This window comes from Tetrahymena thermophila (assembly GCF_000189635.1).
Source record: "Tetrahymena thermophila SB210 genomic scaffold scf_8254610, whole genome shotgun sequence".
NCBI lineage: Eukaryota > Ciliophora > Oligohymenophorea > Hymenostomatida > Tetrahymenidae > Tetrahymena > Tetrahymena thermophila.
In genome coordinates, this window is record NW_002476380.1 from 616,459 (window position 1) to 639,710 (window position 23,252).

The 23,252-nt window shown below is 24.7% G+C and overlaps 6 protein-coding genes across 6 annotated transcripts; 2 read left to right on the forward strand and 4 right to left on the reverse strand. All coding sequences in view use genetic code 6, as the record gives it.

The window, feature by feature from the left end:
* Positions 1-125: 125 nt before the first annotated feature.
* Positions 126-3,087, forward strand: TTHERM_00340140 (hypothetical protein; the record flags this gene model as incomplete). Its single annotated transcript, XM_001017678.2, has 4 exons — positions 126-294; positions 387-1,860; positions 1,908-2,951; positions 3,003-3,087. The coding sequence occupies 4 exons, from the start codon at positions 126-128 to the stop codon at positions 3,085-3,087; spliced, it is 2,772 nt and encodes a 923-aa protein (XP_001017678.2).
* Positions 3,088-3,192: 105 nt separating this feature from the next.
* On the reverse strand, positions 3,193-4,108 carry TTHERM_00340150 (ADP-ribosylation factor(Arf)/Arf-like (ARL) small GTPase family protein; the record flags this gene model as incomplete). Its single annotated transcript, XM_001017679.2, has 7 exons — positions 3,193-3,259; positions 3,308-3,420; positions 3,469-3,530; positions 3,584-3,730; positions 3,784-3,801; positions 3,852-3,933; positions 4,016-4,108. The coding sequence occupies 7 exons, from the start codon at positions 4,106-4,108 to the stop codon at positions 3,193-3,195; spliced, it is 582 nt and encodes a 193-aa protein (XP_001017679.2).
* A 913-nt stretch (positions 4,109-5,021) lies between these two features.
* On the reverse strand, positions 5,022-8,560 carry TTHERM_00340170 (cold-shock DNA-binding domain protein; the record flags this gene model as incomplete). Its single annotated transcript, XM_001017681.4, has 8 exons — positions 8,282-8,560; positions 8,056-8,115; positions 7,840-7,953; positions 7,643-7,723; positions 7,302-7,505; positions 6,962-7,030; positions 6,837-6,890; positions 5,022-6,770 (listed from the first exon to the last, which is right to left on the reverse strand). Exons 1-8 carry the CDS (start codon positions 8,354-8,356, stop codon positions 5,022-5,024), a joined length of 2,406 nt encoding a protein of 801 aa, XP_001017681.3. The 5' UTR covers positions 8,357-8,560.
* A 569-nt stretch (positions 8,561-9,129) lies between these two features.
* Positions 9,130-18,903, reverse strand: TTHERM_00340180 (transmembrane protein, putative; the record flags this gene model as incomplete). The annotated part of the gene is made up of 17 exons (XM_001017682.2): positions 9,130-9,485; positions 9,643-10,498; positions 10,554-10,885; positions 10,944-12,792; positions 12,882-13,069; positions 13,122-14,136; positions 14,266-14,763; positions 14,829-15,281; positions 15,343-15,676; positions 15,730-16,156; positions 16,214-16,441; positions 16,500-17,237; positions 17,297-17,426; positions 17,483-18,262; positions 18,488-18,651; positions 18,713-18,793; positions 18,846-18,903. The coding sequence occupies 17 exons, from the start codon at positions 18,901-18,903 to the stop codon at positions 9,130-9,132; spliced, it is 8,487 nt and encodes a 2,828-aa protein (XP_001017682.2).
* Positions 18,904-19,933: 1,030 nt separating this feature from the next.
* On the reverse strand, positions 19,934-21,936 carry TTHERM_00340190 (alpha/beta hydrolase family protein; the record flags this gene model as incomplete). Its single annotated transcript, XM_001017683.2, has 7 exons — positions 19,934-20,130; positions 20,184-20,227; positions 20,317-20,833; positions 20,889-21,139; positions 21,375-21,517; positions 21,616-21,677; positions 21,843-21,936. The coding sequence occupies 7 exons, from the start codon at positions 21,934-21,936 to the stop codon at positions 19,934-19,936; spliced, it is 1,308 nt and encodes a 435-aa protein (XP_001017683.2).
* Positions 21,937-22,252: 316 nt separating this feature from the next.
* On the forward strand, positions 22,253-23,094 carry TTHERM_000340199 (hypothetical protein; the record flags this gene model as incomplete). Its single annotated transcript, XM_012797992.1, has 5 exons — positions 22,253-22,260; positions 22,322-22,433; positions 22,507-22,875; positions 22,926-23,014; positions 23,070-23,094. The coding sequence occupies 5 exons, from the start codon at positions 22,253-22,255 to the stop codon at positions 23,092-23,094; spliced, it is 603 nt and encodes a 200-aa protein (XP_012653446.1).
* Between the last annotated feature and the right edge of the window lie 158 nt (positions 23,095-23,252).

The window sequence follows — 23,252 nt, forward strand, 5'->3', positions numbered from 1 at the left end:
GAAATAACTATATATATCTTCATTCGTTTTATACTTTAGAGAAGAACAAACAAAAATTTAGTTTCAAAATATACAGATAGATAGCATCATCACCATTTGAAAAGTTATTTGAGATAGATTGATTAATGGCTGAAATAAATACCTTAAGTATTAAATAACATTAATAAACTTAACAATCTGACTTTCAAGAAAAGGCATTTAACTAGAACTTAGTTTTCATTGTTGAAGATAAACAAGCTTCAGATTTTGAAAGATTGTAACACTAGAATGATCTTTCGTCTTTGTACAGCTCACGTAAATAAATAAATACTTGAATGTTTATAAATACCTAAAACAACTTTAATAAAAGCACTTAAAGCTCAATAAAATAATAAAATTTTACTAAGAGAAATAGGCCTATAACTTTGATAGTATAGGGGGTCGAAATAGCGACGAGTATATCGAATCTATGCTGAATAGTAGAAATTAAACATTCAACAAAAATTAGTAAAAATTCTAACAGCAAAAAATAAGATTGAGAAGTTCAACGACTTTTAATTTGGAAGAAAGGAATAGCGAAAATGATTAAGAGTTAAAAATACTTCAACAAATCAAGAATTCCCAAAAAAAGAATGTTTGGCAACAAATTTCAGAAAATATTTTAACTCCATTTGCACCAAAATTTTAAGTGTTGTATGATAATTCAAAATTCATTCCTGAAGATTTACTGAAGATGGAAAAAGACGAAGATAGGGATCAAACACCTTACTCAGAAGAAAAAGAAATTAATTGGGAATCTAGTGAATATGATAGTGATGAAAACAATTCTTAAATTTAAAAAAATAACCATCATATTCCTTCACTCGTAACTTCCCCTTTGCTAAGAAAGAAAACAAGAACTGAAAATTTTGATACACTGTTATAAAAAGCATAGCTTCAAGAACCGTTTCTACATACAAAGTTAATAAAATAAATTACTGAGAGCAATGAATAAATGTAAAAAAGAAAATCTGAATATTCACCACTTCGTTATAAATCATTAAATTCCAAGAGTTTCTACTCAAAAGTTAGTTTTGCTGACCAAAATAAGACGAACACTTCTAACTTATTATTAAGTTAAAAGAATTTCATGAGAAAGGTTAGATTTGAGCACTTGCCTAATACTATTAAGGAATAAGTAACAAATAAATCGAATGATCTTTCATCTAGCTAATATTAAGTGATATCTAAAAAATAATCAACAAATAAAATATATTTAGATAAAATTCTTATCATTCTAGAGAATTAAGATAAAAATGCTTTGCAAAAAATATATGTTCCAAAATTAAAAGATTAAATTGATAAAAGTTAGGTAAAAAATAGAATTCTTAGTGCTACTGCCTCACTTCCAACAAGAGAATAAAAGAAAAAGTTATTGAATTTGTAGAATGGTAAATTATAAATTGATGCATCAAATTCGAATAAGATTTAATCTGAAGACTTTCAAAAATACTTAAGAAGGAGATCTTGCTGCTGCGAAGAATGTGGAGGTATCAATTCTAAATTAGAAAGAATAAAAGATTTAGTTTTGGATAAAGATATTCCAGTGAAATAGCAAAAAAAATCACCTTAAAATAAAATATCAAATTTAAACTCGCCTGTTTCATCTTAGAGCAAAAAAAGTTCATTTGATTCTAGATTTTAAAGAAAAAAAAACCTGACAACTAAAATCAATGTCATTCAATCCAATAACTAAAGCTAAAGCGAAATTCAAAAAACAGCAGGATCAAGCCACAATGTTTCTCTCTCCAAAATACCCTCATTAAATGAAACCTAAACATTTAAAAATTAAAATGATAAAAAGCAAGCTGGTATCGAAAGTTTCAAAGACGCAATAAATGAGTAAGTGTTTTTAAAAAATATATTTTTTTTAAATTTTTACATTAAAGAAACAGTTAAAATTCTCCAATAAAAAAACGAAGTTAGAAGAGATATGAAACAACTTAACCTTTTAGTTCTTTATAGAGAGCTCCAAGTTTTAAAACTCTAAGATAGGAAAGAGAAATAAAAATATAAAAGCAACATGAAATATCACAAGAAAGGAATATAGATGAATAAAATATAGAACAAACACAATTCTAAAGTAATTAAGAAGCAGATAAGTAATTTTTAAGAGAAAATGACAAGATTGAAGAAAATAATTTAGAAAACTAACAGAAAAATAAAAATGAATGCTAATAGAAAATGATTAGCCATATTTTATAGGAATATGATTCCTAACAAAGAAGAGATAGTTCAGAATAAATTTAACAAGCGAAAAATAAAAGCAAATAAACTAATTCACTACCTAAAATTGATTAAAAGTAAACATAAAAAAGATGCCAATCAGTCTAAAATGGTATTTCTCGTAAAAGAAGTGAAAGTGATATTATTTTTGGTAGAGATGAAGATTTAAATATAAATAAATATGGCAATAGTACTTAAAAAGATAAAGCCTCCACTAATAATCATCTTCTAGGTAAAAGAGAAATATAAACTTCTTCTAGAGAAACAAGATTAAGGAACGAAAGGAGTTTACCAAACATACTAAGCAAGAAATAGTTGACAAATCAAACACATAATGATGGTTTCAAACAAAAATATAAAGAAATAATTGATTATGTAAATAATGAAGAAAAAAATTAAGTAATTTAGGAAAATTACATTAAAAAAATTTAGAAAAATAATAAAAAAACAGCTGTATCTGATAAACTTTAAGCTTATTAGAACCCAAATGAATTAGTATTTAAAACTAAATAGTAAATTATAGCAGAATCATATAAATAGTTATTCGATCAATAAAAAAAGTATTCTATAAACCATAAGCACAAATCTCACCCTTTAGTAGATCTAAATATCTAGAAAAGGTAATCCAATTTTATGTAAACGAACACTTAGTATGAGAATTTTAACTTACAAACTAATGATATCAATGAATAAAATTAAACAACCAGGTATGATTTTATTTTAACTTTCACAAAAATTTATATTTAATATTAAAAAAGGAAAAAAAGTAGATCTAAAAAGCGTTCAAAAAACACCTCCTTAAAAGAAAATATGGAAAAATTAAAAACAGTTTATGATATTTGAACATTTACAATCAATCAATCAAACAATAAAAATATTTATTTGTTTTTCTCAATAGATATATATTTAAAATACATTTTTTTTATTCAAACATTTATTATTTATTATTCACTTTTGTGTAGATAATCTAATTATTTACTCAAACAACAACTCCAAACTTTTATCTACATTTGTCCTATAGAAGAAAAAAAATATATCTTTGATAATATAATATAAAACATACCCATTAATGGCTGAACAGCTTTGAACAATAATTTTTCGATTATGAATCAAACTTATACTCAGTATAGTTGAAATTTCATCGACAATAGGTCTATTTGGATCTGATTAGTTTTCCTATATTTATAAATATTTTTATATTTCCATTAAAATAAACATTTTTACTATTTTATTTATCAAAATAAGTATTGGTACACCTTAACTTTCTGGAGAACTTGTTATTGATTCTATTTTTATTTGATCAAAAAGATTTTATATCTTAATTTATCATAAAAATTACCAAATGTTTTTATAAGTTCTTCCTTTCTCGAAACATAATCTTAATCTACAACAAATACTATCCCATGGCAGTCTGGATAATATTTTTTCCAAATACTTCTAAGCAATTGAGCTCCACCTAAGTCCCAAAAAAGGGCATAATATTTTGCTTTAAAAATAAACATTAAATCATTTTTTAATTGATTCATTGAAAGATTTTACGATATTCTATTTTTGCAACTATTATTATTAAAAATTTTTAAAAACATTTAACATATAATTAATTTTACTATTTAGCCCAACTGTTGGAATGATTTTAGAAAATTCTATTGCTTTTTATTTTGCATTCATTTTTAATCTACTGAGTAAACACTTTTGGTTATAAAATCATATTTATAAAAAATATTGAATTGTTATAAGACAGATATATTGTATTAAAAATGAAGTATATTACAGTTTTTCCGCTTTCATTCAGCCCTACTATTAAAACTTTTAGAGTAGGCTTTTCAAAATACATTGACCATAACGCTTTTACTAAAGAATACATATTATTCACAATTGCTTTTGTTGAAGTTTTAGAGCTAATAATTTAGAAATAATAATGTACAATCACAAACAAGTAAAGAAATAAATATTATAAATTTATGAACAGAATTTTAAATTTTTAGTATTTCAATTATTTATAAAATATGAACAAAGTCAATCTTAAAAACTTCAAAAATAATATATAAATGGGAAAAATTAAGCAAGAATTTCAGCACAAAAATTTTAAAATAATTAAATTAATTCTTAAAAAATATAAATATTATGCAAAGTAACTTAAAATAACTTGTATAAAGCTAAGTAAAAAAATTAAAAATAAGTGTTCTTTAGTGACAAATGCCATATTCCTAGATTCTACTAAACATTAGTAAATAGTGATTATATGATGAGCTGCTGGATAGACTAATTGATATCTTATGATAACTGGAGAGATCAAAATAAAATCTCATTAGGAATAAATGAATCTATGATTTAGTGATTGGTATTTTTTTAGTTAAGTAAATAAAGTGATTTATAGATTATTGAAGATATAGATATGTAGATAGGTAGGTAGATAGGTAGGTAAATTGATAGATATGTTGGTAGTTATTTTTGTTATTTTTATTAGCTTATTGATTTTTATTTTAAGCTTTTTAACTTAAGTTTACTGATAAAGTAATTCCCGTGTATTTGATTAAAGAAATAATTAGTGACTTGGTTAAGAAGATTAAAGAAATCAGAGGGAGGTATGGAGGGGAGGGATGGAGATGATTGATATTTTAAATTTAAAAGGAAGTTAAATTGGATAATGATTAAGAAAGTTTATTTTTTATTATGATCAGTATATGAAATATTTTATTAGTTATTTATTTTTATTTTGTGTGATTTTAGTGAATTTTTGAAAACTCTAATTTCTTAGAAAGTGTTATTTATTTTAATCAAATTACCAAATTTGAATAAGGTAATTAACCACCTTATTGCTGTTGTTAATTGGTATAATATAATTGTTATTGCTATTGTTATGGTTACTAGCCAATCTGTTGTACTGGATATTATGCTTAAGGCATTTAAGGAGAAGAAGGAGGATGATGAATAGCCATCTATGGAGGAGAAACTTACACATTAGAATATTGTTGTGCTACAACCTACTAGGGAGGAACATTTAATCCATAATGAATGACTGGTGGAAATTAATTTCCAGTTTATGCAGTCGGAGAAAGAGGAGGCTAAATGGATATTAAATGATTAGTTGAGGGTGGCATCAAAGTAGCATGATTTAGGTAGTTTTACTAATAAGGTGAAGCAAAGTAATCAGCCTAACCGCTTGAAGTTGGTGAATGGATCACTGGCCCATTAGGTGCTTGATAATAAGGAGGATATGTAGAAAGATACTACTCTGGACCCAACACACGTATTGGATTTATAGGTAAGTATGGTGGTGTATCGCTTAGTAATTACAGGTCGACTGCTTTACGTGAATTTTAGTATTTTCCAATATAATCCATCATACTAAATTAGAAACGTATAGATTTACTATGCTTGTGATCCATCAAAATACCTTTATGAATTCCTGCTTTCTATAAATCATCAAAGTGAACAAAAATGTCTGTTCGTGATTCATCTTCAACTATAAAACCATAATTCTTATCTTAATCAAAGAACTTTAATGTTCCTTTGTATTTTTCTTTACTGCTTTCAATTACTTAGTGCTTTCTCTTAGGTACAGGATTTAAAAAGTTGCCTTGGTTTAATTGTTATTGTAATTATTGTTAATGAAGCAATTACTGCTACTAAATTGTAAGCTGTTACTAGTCGACTCCAACAAGAGGTGGAGTAGATGAATTACTACCTCCAAGGTTAGTAGGATTAATAGTCAATTAAGTAGTGTTATTATTAGGATTTTAAAGGTCTGTCATTGAGTAGGGTCCGTGCTAATGATGCTGTTAATTTGAAGACAAAGTTGTAGCAGACTACTAGCCATATTAAGAGGTCTAATTTTAGTATTATAACCCTTATTTATTTGAAGTAGAATAAGTTTCAGAATTATTGCTTGGGGATAAAGGCCTTGAATGTGGGTATTAGATCTAAGGGTTGCTACTGCTATGCTTCATAGTTTGCTATGGGATACTTAAATTTTGGCAAGAAAAAGCTTGAAATGAAGCTTGGTTGCTTAAAGAACTATTAGACATATTGGCTCCATTATAGCTTGCAGTACTTTCTTGGCGTGGACGCTTTAAATCTATAGCTTCTTTAATTAAATTGTCATCATCATCCTAAATGATGTTAATTTGTACGCCATTACTGTTGCTTGTTTAGCTAATAACAGAATCCACCTTGGTGATAATTGTTTATTTAGGGGTTTAATTTTTCTCATCTTCATCATCTTCACTATCGCTTGATTTCTCGCTATCTGTTGACCCTATTATTCTATTTTTTACAGCACTTAAAGATACTCCAACACCTTTTTTCTTTTCAAGAGGAGCCTTAACCTATTCGTTTGGTAAAGGTGATTATTAGCTTTGATTTGATTGGTTTACAGAGTTACAAATCGTGCTCTTTTTGTGACGAATTTATTCAACAATGCTATTTCTTCTCTCCTTATCTAATATAACATTAAATAACTCAGGTGGTATATTATTATCAAACAAGTTATATCCTGCTTAGCCGCTTGATTATGTATCTGTTAACTATAATTATTATTAATTTGAAATATTAGATTAACTCTATATTTTTCTTGTAAACTATTAAGTTACATTGACATCTTCCTAGTCGTCAGGTGAATTTCTACTAATTTCTTCTAAATAATTCTAAAAAATAAATTTTCATAAAAATAAATTATCAAAAAGCAAATAAAAAGAAATAAATAATGATTATTTACTTCATAATCTATATTCAGTAGATCTTAATCAAGCTTCTTTCCAAGACTAAGAGGCTAGTCACTTAAAATCTTTAGTAGTTAATTTAAATAAATATTACATAAAAATGATTAGCAACAAACAAAAAAAAAATCTATCAAATTAAATTATATCAATAAATTTTTAAAGGCTAATGAATTCTAAATTTTTAAATTTTAAAAGCTTTTTTTCATTAATTTATTAGATTGTTTATTTATTTTTCTATCACCTATCTATTTATCTATCTTTCTTTTTTATTCTTGTTGATCGATTAAGAATATTCCAAATCTAAACATAAAAGTAAAAAAATAAATAAATAATTACATCATAAAGAACATTTTAACATTCAGTTAAACAATTTATCTCGTATTCAGAATAGATGGAATCGTAGTGATTGCTCATATTAATAACTTAAATAGTCTTAGAACATCTATTATTAAAAAGTAGTGATTTTAAGACTAATTCTTTGCTCATAGAATACACTACTATTCTAACTTAGTAGATCAATGAAACCAGCTCTAAATTTATCTTTTTTATAATAAGAAGAACTTTAAAATCTGAATAATGTTTATTTCTATTTCTATGATTTCATTTGTTTTTTTATCTGTAACATTGCATTTTGTTTTAATTATCAATCAAAAAATTAAATTTATAAAACAACTTACTGTGTCAAACATTATGTTAGAAGGCTCTTACTTAAATTGCTCAAATATTGTCTTTAAACCCTTAAGCTTGTAAGGAATATTCTAATTTTTTAGATAAATAAACTTACTTTTACTTATTCAATCTCAATTAAAATATTTTAGTCTTCAAGGAGTTGTTTTCCATGAGTAAAAATTTCATATTTAAATTGATTGATTACCTTCTAATTTATTAAATTATTTGCATATTAAATGCATTTGTCCTAAATTTCTTAGTAGCGAAGTGAGCTAAAATAAAGTTAATCACTGATTGCCTTCATCAAGGATCCAGGACCCTATTTATTATAATTATTTGAATTTTGAACTATAATTAAAGCCTATTTTTGAGGTGATCAATCAATAATTTTCTGCTAAAAATTTAAATCTATTGTAAATACCTCAGGTATCAGCTTTCTTACGAGTTAGTGGTCTTCTAAGGTTTATACTATCCTCTAAGTCTAAAATAAAAAAGTAATATTATAATTTGAATTATAAAAATATAAAAGCATAAATTATTTCTGGTCACCATTTTTTATTATTTTGGTAAATTATATCATTTTAGCTAAAAACGTTAAGTAAGATTCTCTTTTTGTTATAATTATTTAAAATCTATTTAAATTATACCAATGTATGCTATTTGGCTTCACAGAATATCTCCAAGAATCCATTGTGAGTGACAGAAAGTCTCTTTTCTTGCATATTAAAAACCTTATACAAAACTCCTATTAGAGTTAATCTTCTATAGTTCCTTTAAGTTTTTGCTTTTGCTTGTTTGCTTTAACAATTATTATTGCAATTTTAATAAATTTTGATTATATTTTTTTCAATTTATATTTCAGTTTTCAGGAAGAAAAAAATTATGCAGAAGCAATTAAATTAATGTGATTAGAAAATTTTAACTTAGTTTTGTGGCCTATTAAAATTTAATATTATGATTTTTTTAAAGATTTAGATAGACGAGTAAATGATATAATTTGTATTATAATATATTATCCTATCATATCATGAGTTAATAATCCTTTATTATTCTGATAGCTTTTAAAATATTGATTTTTCTCTAAAAAAATAAATTACTTAATTTAACAAAAATTTGTATGTATTCATTTATATTAATAATCAATACAATATTTTGATATGTTTTAAAATTATGATAAAGCATTTTAATATCAAGTTTACCATTTTTTTAACTTAAGATTTATTTTTAAATGCATTTTAACCTCACCAATCAAAAATGATGTACCGAAAAATTAGTAAAACAAACAATTAAATTACATACTTTAATTAGCCAGTAACTAATTCCAAAATTCCTTTTATATTTAAATCTGTTTTTTTTTTTTGAATTAATTACTGATGCTATTTTAAATAATTAAATTTTATCCAAAAAACAACATTTAATCTAAATTTTATAAAAAAAACATAAAAAACTTTAAGTTAATTAAAAAGAAATCCTACAATTATAAAAAATAAAATAATCAGATATCATATAATGATTTGCCGGTGAGCCTCATTAATATTTCTGGTGATCTCAGAATTCTTATTAGTAATTCATAATTTCTTTCTTCTTTCATGAGATTTTACTCAAGTCTAGCTATGTAAATACTTTAGCAGAGATCGAAAAGGTCATTAGTATCTGGCATTTCTTCCCAGATACATCTCATAGATACATTATTAAAATACAGACGGAGGAATCTACCAACTGTGAGAACCACAGTTAGATAAATACCAACAACACTCAAATTATCACTCATAGATCTCAGTATAGAGGAAAAAGTTTTTTCACTTAAGGTAATAAACGCTATTCTGTCATCAACATTTGGAACAATTTTATCTTTTTTTCAATTATTATTAAACATTTAATATTTAAAAAAAAAATTGTTTTTAATTATAATTCAAATAAAATCATCAAAATAAAGAATTTTGTAAATTTCTCTAAAAAAAATTTAAAAATATAAATTTTCTAGGTAAAATTAAAGTTAAATTTTTACCAAAGTATGGTGATGATCTGCGTTTAATTTGCCACTAATATTCTCCTGCTTCCATAATAAATAATAATTCAGCATCAAGGTATTTTAATACATTTGGATCAAAGTTAGGATCTTACAACATATCTTATGGTAGGGATTTATTATACTTATCTAATTCATCTTTGTGTTATGGTTCAAATGCCCTGTCAACAGCATTTTAACCATCAGGAATTTGATAGAAGAAAGGAATAAATTCATATAAAGAGATTTTATACTCTTTATACTTTTCCTTTTTTTAGCTTTGCATATCAACTCTCATGTCAGTTAATATCTATTTCATTTTTGACATCTAATCTTTATCAAAATTAAGTACTTATTTTGCCCTTACTTACTCTTTTCCTTCTGGCTTTGGGCGATTAAATGTAAAATCTATGAGTACTCCCATTTACATATCTGGATTGTTAAAGGATTTTTCAAGATCTTTGATCATATTTTCATTAAACTCTTAGTATTTATCAGAAAATTTATCCATTTTTATAACTTAAAGCCTGTCTTACCATAAATCATCAACTGCATAAAACAAGTCACTAAAGGTGCTAAACTGTTGATCTGTAAAATCTTTTACTTCAATACCATTTTTTTGATATATTCTTACATGATATTCTTTTCCAGTCAACAAAACCTAAAACTCAAGCTTAACCTACCCTGAAGTAAGATTATTTAGCTCTACAGCTGGGTTCAGGTTTGAGAATAAGAATATCGGTAAAAGTATGATGACTAAAAGGAAGATTAAAAATAAGAAACCGTTAGTGCATTTTTCTACAAAATCTCTTTTTTCTCCAAATTTATGAGTTTCTTTTCTGACATTCATTTCAGCCTATAATTATGGAAAGTTAATTATTATTTAGTATTATAAAAAGTTAAAATTCTACTTTGACTGAATAAAGATTTGCATAAGCATCCTCCAATTTAAACCACTAGAATAAGTCCAAAGAAGTAGAGGTAAATGTCCAATCAATCACAGATCTAAGCTCATACAAAAATGGAAGTGCTCTGTATACTATAAATGATAGCCTATACACAAGACTTGTATCTCTAGAAAATATAGAACCTACACTCATTTGAGGGTATCCAAACTTAATCTACAAAGCTGAAAAATAAAGATAAACCAAGATTAGCATATAGCAAACTATTAAGTAAGAATTTTCATGGAATCTTGAATATGTTTAATCAGGCAAGATAAAGAACAAGTATATATGTGAGCCTATTTATATTATTTTATGTTTGTTATTAATAAAATTATTTTAAATATATTAATTTACATATTGTGATTAGTATATGAATGATAAGTTTTATAATAGCTGCATGCTATGTAGAATCCTGTTTTCTCTCTTCAACTTATTCGGAAGATTCGTGTATATCAATAAAATAAGATTTAATTCTACGAAGCTTGTAAAGAATACGATCCATAACCATTATTGTTATGCAAATAAGAATGATAATAACTACTGAGCGACTAAAACGAGTCTCATTTGTTATATCTCTAGTTGACTGGCTAGCCATTTTGTTGTAGAAAAGAATGATATATATCAAAACAACAAATGATGAAACAAATTAATGTATATAGAAATTTCTTCCGGGCTTAGTACCTTAAATGTCTTCGTCCTTCATCTCTAAAGACTCTATTTTAGCATCGTGTAAGATTTATGCAGCCTCTTTTTCTTCTTCGGTTGATAGCAATTGCTGCTTTTACTTGTTGAAATTGATTTCGTTTTTAATTTTTTTCTTGTAAAAGTTTTGCATATATTGAGGGAAAAGACGATAAATGAAAAGCATTAAAAAGTTGATACGCCTATAATATTAATTATCTTCTTCTTCTTTAATTTCATTATCCTACTAAATAAGTTCATCATAAGAATTATTTGACTATTATTAATGTAATGAAGCTACTTGGTCCTTTTCTTCTTCCAAGCTTTGATTCAAATCTTGTAATATATTTCTGTTTACTACTTAATCTCTTTGTCTTTAATTCAGGTCTAAATTTTCTTCACCTTAGTTACTGGGGTTTATAGTATGTTAATTTACATCAGCTACTTATTCTTAGTTTAGATTTTGATTAGACAAAACTTAATCTTCAATATAATCTTCCTATTGTTATTCTTAACTTTCATATTCAGAATAATTTATGGTTGCATCAGTAATTCCATCAAGAGAAAATGAATGCTTCATTTACTAATCCAGAGGAAGCTTATGATACTTAGAATACTCACCCTATGGATCGCGGAATTGAGGAATATAACATTCGTCTTTAGAAATAAATACATAAGTCCATCTTCCTTCAAGTTGAAGTAAATAACGCTAAACAAATAAGCAAAGTAATATTATATAATCCCAAAAAATACCAGAGAAAAATCCTTAATCTCTTGGATAGCTTGCTGGTCCAGTGTATTTCCTAATTCCAATAATAAAATCTATACGAGTTCTGGCTTATTCTGAAGTGATATTTGAAGTGCTGCAATCTTAACCATCTGAAAGTAAGAAAAATGTGTATGGTGGAGTACCACAAAAAACTGGAAGTTAGTATAAAAATTTAAGAGTGATTATCAAGATTGTATAATACATTATTAGTTTCCAAAAAGATCTTGTTGGAAAAGGGCTTTCAACAAGACAATAAGTTAAATATATTATAGGATAGATTACTGATACAATATCAGCGTTATTAATAGCATTTAGTGAGAATGCAAATCCACATACAAGCTAGAATTTTCTTTGCATAAAAACAATAAAGATTAAAGAAAGTGAATCCTACTTTTTGTAAAGATTTATTGTGTCTTTACTTAATTCTGAAAGCATAGAGCACATCATATTAATAAGTAGAACCTTAATAGCCTTAAACAAATCCTTAATCTTGAGAATTATTATTTTAAAGTTTTTTTATTTCTGCTTCATCTCTTATTCACTCTCTTTTTAAGCATTTTCTCCTTGATTAGAGGGACTTACGCTTTCAACTTATTCTACTAATTCTTAAAGTTTATTCTCTTCTTACTAAACTTCTTAAGCAGAACGATTCAAGCTCTCTTAGACTTCATCTTTTCCTTAATCTTATTCTTACTCCTATTTTAATTGGTCTTTATCCTTTTTTTCTAAAGCAATACTTTCAATCTGCTTTCTCTTTTAAATAAAAAAATATTTGATGAATTTATTTATTTTTTTGGAAAAATATTTTAAAATAATTTCAAAATTTGTTTAAGTAGTTTTACCCTTGTTTAGTGCAACAAAATCATTTGATCTTTAAATTAATTTATTCCTATATATTAATTATCATACACCATTTCAATAATCATCTGTAAGCTATTGGTTTTGAGATTCTCTATTTCAATTTCAAGCTTTTCCTAATCTTTACTGTACTAGGTGCATATTTTCATTACATCTTTAAGATGGATTGGAACTTTAGAATTAAAAATTTTTTTAAATATAAAAAATGACTTTAAAATTATTACTGTTAGATTCTAAAACAATCTTTTCAGCTTTATGCATAATTATTTCTTAATCTTTTTCACTCAATTTTTATTATCCTTCTTCCTATTACTCCTCAGCTTAAGAAATTTGTGCTTCTTCTTTATTTACTTCCTATTCAAGAAGGTGTTAACCTTCTTCTGTTTATAATTTTGGATTGTTTGATTCATCTCCTGAGGATACCATTTTTTCCCAAATAACTACTTTATTTTCAACTCTAGATTAAATAGAATCATAAACTTCTAATTCCATTTCTTGTTAGAAATTAGAACTAATCCTAGCAACGTGAAGAGCCTCGACAATATTTATAGCATTTTCTTTTTATTTCTCTTTTTCTTCTTTAAAGTAAGGTTCAATATAAAATTATGTATATGGGTGATTCCATAAATTTTTCTAAAGTAATCCAAAAAGAACAAAAATAATCATAAAAACTTCTTTTGTGAATCCAAAATGGAAATGATGACTCTTGTTAAAACCAAATATGTGTGAAAGTAAAATATATAGATCATCAATGCTATCGACCTTTCTATTTAAAACTTCAAGGATATAAAGTTAGCCTTTTTTAGAATTTTATAAATACAAACACTCTTCAGAATTTAAGTAGTATCTATCATCTGGATAAACAATAGGACATTAAAAGAAAGGAGATTAATAAAGGCATAGGATAACCATGACTAAAGTGTTAAACAAAAGCAGGTATTTCCAAATGCTATTTTTCTCTCTTAAAAGCATTTTGGTTTTGAAAAGCATGAATATACTCGTAAAGACATAAACAATGCTAATAATATCGGTGTATGAGGAGATGTTACTCAAGCAACCAATAATAAAGTAAATCATAATTGGAATCTGATAAAAGTACCCAAATATAAATAGCTTTAAGTAGCTAAAAATATCATTTTTTCTAGTGAAATCAAGCTAATCTTAGCTTTTGATATCGCTGTGGCATCTTTTGGGTCCATTATGCTAGTATATTTCTCTAAAGTATCTATCATAAATAACCTTTAAAAATTTAAAATAAATAATTGTAAAATTATAAAATAAAGTCTTAAAATAACTAAATGAATTTACTAAAAATATAATGTAAAAGTAAAAAGTATCATTCAATTAATAAACAAGATAAAAATTTACCATTATCTAAAAGTTGATAATATCCAAAATCAGATGGAGATTACTTTCTTCTTCAAGTGAAAGCCAGTATCTCCAGTCATGAGTGCAAGAATCATAATCACTTATCATATCTGATTTATCTTCCACACCATGATTCAAATAAGGACTGTATGAATCCTTACCCTATTTATTGCATGTAAAAACCCAAGAATTCCATGGTTTATTAACTTTCCAATCTTAGGGGAACCAAATTGAAATTATATATTTCCTAGTTATATCTAAAACCATAAGATAGTTGATAAATCTCCAAATATAGTTAACAAATAGTAAAGCTTTAGGATTATACATGCTTTGACTATTTATAACATTTGAAAATAGAGCAAAGAAAACAGCAAGAATAATATGGATTAGAGAAACAGCATTCATTTCAAAGTATGCAGCAACTATTAATATAAATATTGAAATTTCATACCCAAAATACTTAAAGAATTCCTTTAGTTCATATTCTAAATCAATTCCCTTATTTATTTAATAAAAATTAATTAATCATCATATAAAATAAAAATAAATAATAAGATTTATACTTTTTTATATGGATTCCATTTTAAATAAGTTTAGTAGTTAATTTTATTTTGGCTTTTTTATAATTCACTTTATTCATCGCCACTTTATTTATGTCTTCTGATCATTGATTTACTTAATTTATTTAAAGGAGAGTTGAGAGAATCGCTGTTGATATCTTTTTTTCTTTTTTTGTTAGATAAACTAAGACTCTATTATTGTATCTTAAATGATATCTCTTGTTAATATTTTTCTCTTTCTTCCTAGTCAAGAAGTTCCATCAATTCTTTATCATTTTCTTCATCAATTCTTTTTTTCTCAATTTAATAACTTTATTTCACTGTTTAATAATCTTAAACAAAATTTTAATAAGAGCTACTGCTTAATCTCTCTTCAAATTTCTAAAGCTTTCTCATAAAAACGCAAAGAATTTGTTGAACAATATAAAGTATTAAAAACACCCAATATCTGCTTGACTTTTAAATTAAATTAGTATGAAAAATTATCAATAAAATCACAATTTAAATATGCTTTTACATTTATCGAGAAAACTCCTGCCCAAGACTTCTCAGCATCTGATAAGTGGTCACCGATAATGTGGAGCTAAAAGAGATATTACGATAATAAGAATACAAAAGAAATGAGCCAAAGAGGAATCCATACTCTTTGCCAATATGTATCTCTACCCCATAGGAATATAAGCATTTGTGCAAAACAAGCCAATACTCCAGCAAAGCTAGAATGCAATATGCTCAAAAGTAATCCATAGAAAAGCACCAATTTACTGAAATGAGTGGATAAAAGAATTAAAAATTTTATTTTTAAAGCATAAATTTGGTAAGTAAAGTATCTATGATTCTTCAAATCAACTCTATTTTTTTAAAGTAGTGTTAAGAAAAAGATGTAGCAAAAAATTTATATTACTCAAGGTCGTTTGATTAATTATCTTACTATTCAATATCACTCTGTTCTTCTTCGTAAATTTTTGCATCTATCAATCGTTTTTGTGCATTTAAAATAAAAAGGATAAATGCATTTCCACAAATTTAAAGGGTATTCATTTCGTTTGAAAGTCCAATATCTTCTATAACCTTCTTTGATGGAAGTATACTTTGTAGGATATTATTTAATGCTGAGAACAGAGATAAATATCTAACAATCAAAATGAAACTACTGATAAAGACTAACAAAGGCCATCCTTTCATAATTTTACTTAGTGCTCTTCTTTCATGGTTTTCGTACATAGTAAAAGAAATAAATAGCTAAAGGAATATCAAATATCCTAAACTGAGTATATTGGCAGGTGGAATTAGACCAACACTTAGTAAATTAATATAACACACCCAAACACCTTTTTAATAAAACACAAATACTTTTTAATTGTTTTTTTTTAACTCAAAAAAATTACCATATGAAATGAAAAATCGACTGAAGAAATCCATTTATTTTATGATTTACTACTTTCTTTAAAGTGTTGTTGCCTCTTCTTCAAGCTCAATAGACTATTGTCTATAAATATTGTACGTATCAGTAACATAAACAATATTTGCCTAGCAATATGTGAATATTAATACAATTACTATTTCAAAAGTTTGAACTGTTAAGAAGGTTTCAGCTGTTGGCTTTTCATTAACACCTGAAATAAAAATAATAATAAAATTTAATTTATATTTAAATAGAATTTATTTATTTACCTATTATTTACCAGGTTTGAGATACCTGTTTGATAGCTTTTGCCTCGTATAATACTGTGAAAATGTAATGCAAAATAATAACTGCATAAGAGTAGGCAATTATTGCTCTAAGTATGTTTCTCCAATATTTCATATGAGAGAAAACTAAAGAAATGAAAGCAACCATATAAATTGAATGAATTACATCTATTTTATATATAGATACAGCGAATATCAAAAACACATTCAATTTTTCTAAATGGAGAAGTGAAGTTCTCTTTAATTCTTTCCAAAAAGCTGACAAAGCTAATTTAAATTTGGATTTAGTTTTTTTCTTTTGTTTTTTCAGATTATTATTTTGTTGTGTTAATTGTGATTCGTTAACACTTTCTCCTTACCTCAGTTATGAGCTTCTAAGATCTGATTCTAAGTGTCTTGAGTGTTAATTAATTTAATCTTAATGCTAATTGATATCTACAAAATTATCATCATCAGCTCTTTGAGGAGGCAGAGTTAATTCACTTGGCTAGTTTAATGAAATAGAGTGTTATTAGCTTTGATGACTAGATAAAATGCTCTGATGTAATGCTTGTTATTATGCAAGAAGATGATAATGTTCTTTTTAACTCTCCTTATCGTAAATCTTAAGCAAAGTTATGTAATATATTGATCCAATAGTAATGAGATATAAACTCAAGTACGCCATTCTATCCAAAAAGCCATCTACACCATTTTCTTCTTCATTATAACTATGTAAACCTAATATTTTAAAAGTAATTTATTTATTAAAATATTTATTTATATGTAAAATTAATAACCTAGTAAATCAAAGAGAAGTGAACCAGTGACATATTTGAAGATGAAAGGTATATTAAAGATGGCGATTACAACTAAAAATATATAAGAAAAGTAATTGATAATGATAGCTGTATTTAACTTAGCATCTTTCTAATAATTATTTATGAAAATATGTATTAAAATTGATACAATTTCAAATAAATTACATGTTTTCTATTCACACTACCAATCAGCAAGGTTAGTAGAGGTATGAACATCAAGAGGGATGGAATGATATTAGACCAAATGAAGCATAAACCTGTTACAATACCAAAATAGTTAGATGTCAAAAAGGTTTTTATAATTGAGGAGTTTAGTTTGCTTTTCTCTTATTTGAGCTTTATTGCAGATATATGTTATGAATTAATTTGAGAAAGCAAATCGTAAGCATAAACTGATAGCATAAACAGCAGTAGTTCCATTATGAAAGAAGTAATAAAAAGTACTGTATAGCTTGTAACATAACCATTAATAATATAAACAATCCCTTTATATTTACGTACAAATACATTAAGTTTCCAAAGTATGCAGCAGTAACAAGTCAAAAGTGAGAAATACTTAAGGAAGGTTAAGTACTTTTTGTCTATATCTATTTGGAGTTGTAATTCATTTCCTTTATTTTTTAGTTTTGTAAGCAGCCAAGAAGTAAGGATAATGCTATAAATAACTCCAAAGACACCATCAATTAAAACAGTAGCTATAACTAAAATAACTATTGAAATAGTTATTAAAGTTTATGACCATTCATATTTTGCTACAAGAGTTTAAAATGTATTTTAATTATTCACAGTTTTCCTAGTAGAAGATCTAAAATCTTCACCTTTCCCTAAAAATATGTCCTCTTATTTGTTAATTTGTATAAAGACCATTATACTCATAATGAAGCTCAAAAACGATAATACTATATTGATGATGGTTTCCTGCATAATGTTAGTGTTCTTCCCATACTAAAAAAAAATTTAAATTATTATCAAGTTAAAAAAAGGTTTTAAAATTCTTTTAAATTTTGAAATGCTGAAAATTTTAATTGTGTTTTGTATGACTTTGTATTTATAAATTATACTAAAAAAGTAAAAAAAATATCTTATTTAATATTTTTGATGCTAATTTAAACAAATTTGATAGTATTAAATGCTATTAATAATAACTATAAATATTCATGTATGCATTACTTCAAACCCAATATTTGAGACTTCTAAGTAGTATGTGTCTTGATCATTACTAGAAAGATATTCATATAAAATATAACTATGAAATATTAATATCAAACTAGTTAAAGACATGAGAAACACAATTAAAAATCTCAAGTTTTTAAAGTATCTCGTTCCTCTGTCATCTTTTAAAATATATAGATATAGTTTAAATATGATTATTAATTAAATTAATAAATATAATACCAACACAGAAGACATTATAAATATAAAGGAGGATGCCAAACCAAAGAATAGATGAAAAAACGTTAACATTTATCCAAGTACCTGAATTTTTTGAATAGTTTTATTATAACTTGTAAGCATAAAATAAAGTTACCAAGAGTTAAGACTATAATGTACAAATAGTTAATAAGTCCTACACCTTTAAGATTCATTTATTATTGTTGCCTTCAAAATTCTCCTTCTTTGAATATTTTAAAGACTTATGAGAAAGATATGTTATGTTAGAAAGACAACTTAGAAATAAATAATTTTTCTGTTCTAAAATATTTTTTTTAAATTCAATATGCACCTACACGCAAAAGTAGTTTTTCTTTTCTTTTTCAATCTATTTTTGATAGTCCTTTTTTACTTGAAACTTGATGATCAAAATTAATTAAATAAAGCAAAAAAATTATTAAGAAATACTTATTATATACTAAAAACGATTCTATTACAATAATAATGCAAATAGATATGATATAATTTAAAGAAAAACGGTAAATTAATTTACTTAAGAATGTTTGAGAGAGTGTCAAATTATATCTTCTAAAACACATAACCAATATATAGTTTGAATAAATTTATTTTACTGTTTATTTTGAAATTAAAAAAGAAAAATAAATTGTTAGACATTTTTGATATTTAAAATTGCAATCTACCAATTTCAAAGATATATCATTTCTCTTAAAAATTTTAATATTTGCCATAAAAAGATTGATCCTTTGAGATATTACTCTTTTATAATTAAGTTATATAATAAAAATAGGTAAATTAATTTTTATATAATAAAATATAGTTGAGTTTTTATAATATTATTTTATTAATATTTTCAATTTATTTTAAAAATAAATTTAACTGTGTTTCTTATTAATTAAATAAAAATATTCTTTAAAATTATATTTTTAAAGCAAACAAACAACTATTTATTTTTTATTTAATAGGTACTGTTAATACAACATCTTTGTATTTTTTAAGATATAATTTTTTAAATAGGAATTATTATTATGAAATAATTTATGCTAAATTTAAATAATGAAATTCTTTGACATTTAATTATGTACAGATGAGTGAGTGAGTGAGTCATTTATTTTTTTCATTAAAATCTATATTACATTTAATATATTTTTCTATTTGTTAAATAGGTGGAAATTAATTTTAATATAACTAAATTTGTGGTGCATTTATTTTTATTATTAATTAGATTCATTGAATTTTTTTTATTTTGAAGTGGCTAGATTGAAGTTCTGGATCACCTTTTTTTAATATTTCTGAGTATTATTATTGGTACTGAGCTATTTCTGATTTTAAATCTTTTTTCTTCATCTTTTCAGAATTTTTAATGTTGTAGTTAGATAAAGTGATTTCGGATTTATTTTTATTGCTAATAGGAGGGATGTTCTCTATTTTCAAATAAATTAAATTAAAAAAATCATCTAAGCTTCTCAAAAATTACCATCTTCATATTGATATTTTTATGACTTTTAATCATCTTTAACCCTAAAAAATTATATTTGAAATGATTAAAACTTAATTTAATTAAATAGCTATTTTTTATAACATGAATATATAAATAATAATTTGATTACGTTGTATTAAATTAGCTGGCTGAAATCACTGATTGTGATTTTACAGTTCTGCGTTAATTTATATTTTTTTTATCTTGCTTCCAATCAGCATACAAATGATTAAATTTATTACCCCACTCGTCTGCACGCATATCTTTTTCAGTTTTATTTAAAGAAAAATTGCTGCAATACTTTAAAAAATTGCTAATTCTTTCAAAAAATTCTTATCTGTTGTTATATTAGATATCATTATGATTAGCATCCTTCACCCACCAAGGATTATACTTAGAATTTTATTTCAATTTTTTGTATAAGTATTTTCCATGTTTAATAGGGATAATGTCATCTTTATCGCCATGCATAATAAATACTGGACAATTCACAAATTTAATCATTTAAAAATTAGGAAAAAAATCTTCTTTTGCTGTTATTGTATTATTAGGTAGCAATAATTTTAATCCTGAGCTAAGTGGTGAATTTAATATCATTCCTCCAATAGGTTTCTAGTTTTAACTTGCTAAAAATATGCTTGGACCACCTATAAATTTATTTTATTTATATAAATTTTTAATTTATTTTGAGAGAATTTTTACTTCCTAGTGAATGAGAATAGAGTATAATATTTTGCCATGTGTATTCTAATGTGCTAGTTATGAAATCATAAGCACATTCTATGTTTTCTATGATATATTTGTCAGAAAGTTTTCCTGGAGTAGGGCCATAACCTGGATATTCGTAGCAGAATGTATCACATTCTAACTCTTAACTCAATTCACATAAAAAATCATAGTATTATGAAAGGTCAGTACTATTTCCATGAGAGCATAATAAGATCTTATTTTTTCTATCAAAACAAATAATTATTTAAACTTGATAGTTTATTACAAAAAAGAATGATTCAAATCAATCGCTCTAAATTTTTATTTTTTTCATATTCACTCTTTTTTGATGTAAAAATGATTTATTATAAATTAAATTGGCTCAAGAAATTAACAAAAATTAAGTTTTAATCTTATTCATATTATTTTATCTGTTTAGCGAATTAATTTCTTTGTAAAAATAATATATAATTTAAGTACTTAGATTGCAAATTTCTACAAAGGATAGCTGGTATTTAGTTCTATCCTATACAAAACACATGAGTCTCCATATTTTTATGACTTGGTAGATATTCGTATACGTTCCCTTACTTTTGCTTTGGAATCTTTAATCTTCTCATTTTCTAAATTAAATAAATAATTATGCTAAGTTAAACTTTAAAATTATTTGTTGTCTTCATAGATTTGCTTTCTTTTAATTTTTTTGATTTAATTGTGTTACATATGTCTAAATGAGTTTAGAATCTCCATATATTCTTGCAACATCAGGCTCAAGTGTATACTCTATTGAATAAAAAAACATTAAATTTTTAATTTTCGATAATAAAAATTATAATTTTTTCTTTCATAGCGCAGGTGCTATTTTTATAATTCCTAAATCTAAATTCTATGAATATGGATATTAGCATTTTGCAATTTTAAATTTAATTTTAAGGGAATATGATTTACTTTCTTTTGGAGGTAAGAATGCAACTTACTTAATTAAGCAATCCCTCAAGCCGCATTTACTTAGGCATAAAAATAGCTTGAGGATACACTCCATAAATTTAATTTTGTAATATCTTTTTTTTATATATAAATTTTTGATAATTTTTTCTAAAATGGGAATTAATTGAGTAATCAAAAGAATTTTTTTATTACGAAAATATAGTTATAAGATAATTGATGATCATAATTTATGATGAATATACAGACAAATAGATTTTACTTATTTTTATTATTTAAATTTTTCTTTTCATGCATGTAATCCTTCAAACACTTATTAATAATTCTTAAAAAGTAAAAGTTACTTTGATTTAATTTGATTCGATTCAGAATATCAATCACATACTTACTACTTATAAATACTTATTTTAAGCATGCAGGAGTAATTTTGAAATTAAAATAATACTTCATAAAAAAATTTTTCAAAAATACTTCTACTGAAGTAAATTTTTAGTTTTAATATTGATTTTAAACAAATAAACCATTTCTATCTAATAAAAAAATGAACTTTATTCTTAAAATATTTTTAATTAAAATTTGAAATTATTTACCTCTGTAAATATTATTTTAATTACTGGAGCAGATCGATCCTTTTAATTTCATAATTAGTATAACATAAAATAGATAGAACATTAAACTTTTTGCTTATTAAATAAATCTGATTATATTTAAATCTAATATTTATTTTTAATAAAGAAGCCTCTTTTGCATTGTTTTTGTCAACCATTTGCCAAAAGCATTTTATAATTTATTAAGCGCTCTTTTAAATTTTTTGTAAGGAATGAGTGAAAACCCAAAAGCAATAAAAAACATATTAGTTTTTTCAACAATCCAAAGGTCTTTCAAAAAAAAATTGCTAAATATTACTCACATAAGCCTTAGTAAATTAGCATAGTAATTACAAATTAATGAATAATATACTTAAAAGTAAAAGCCTCAAGAAAGTTTACTATATCTCGAAAAACTAAAAAATGACATTACTAGTTTACTTTAGCAGGTAGATATATTATTTAGTTGTAATATTATTAATTAAATTATATTTTAAAGAAAGTTATTCTCAATGAAGATTTTAATAAATTGTATCTAAATTATTGCTTTATGCTAGCATATCATTATGAGAATTACAAAAAAAAGGAGTATCTAGAAGGTTTAAGAAGTCTAATAAACAATACTACAATTTTATTTCACAAGGAAGATTGCTTTTTTATGGCGATGATAATATATTCTCTCATCGAAATTAAAAGAAAAATAAATAAATCAAATGAAGATCCTCATTATAAATTATCTATGTATGACCTTATCAATTCTGCACAGCTAAAGCAGATAGCTTATAAAATAATGTAGCATACTGTTATAAATTAATTAAAATAAACA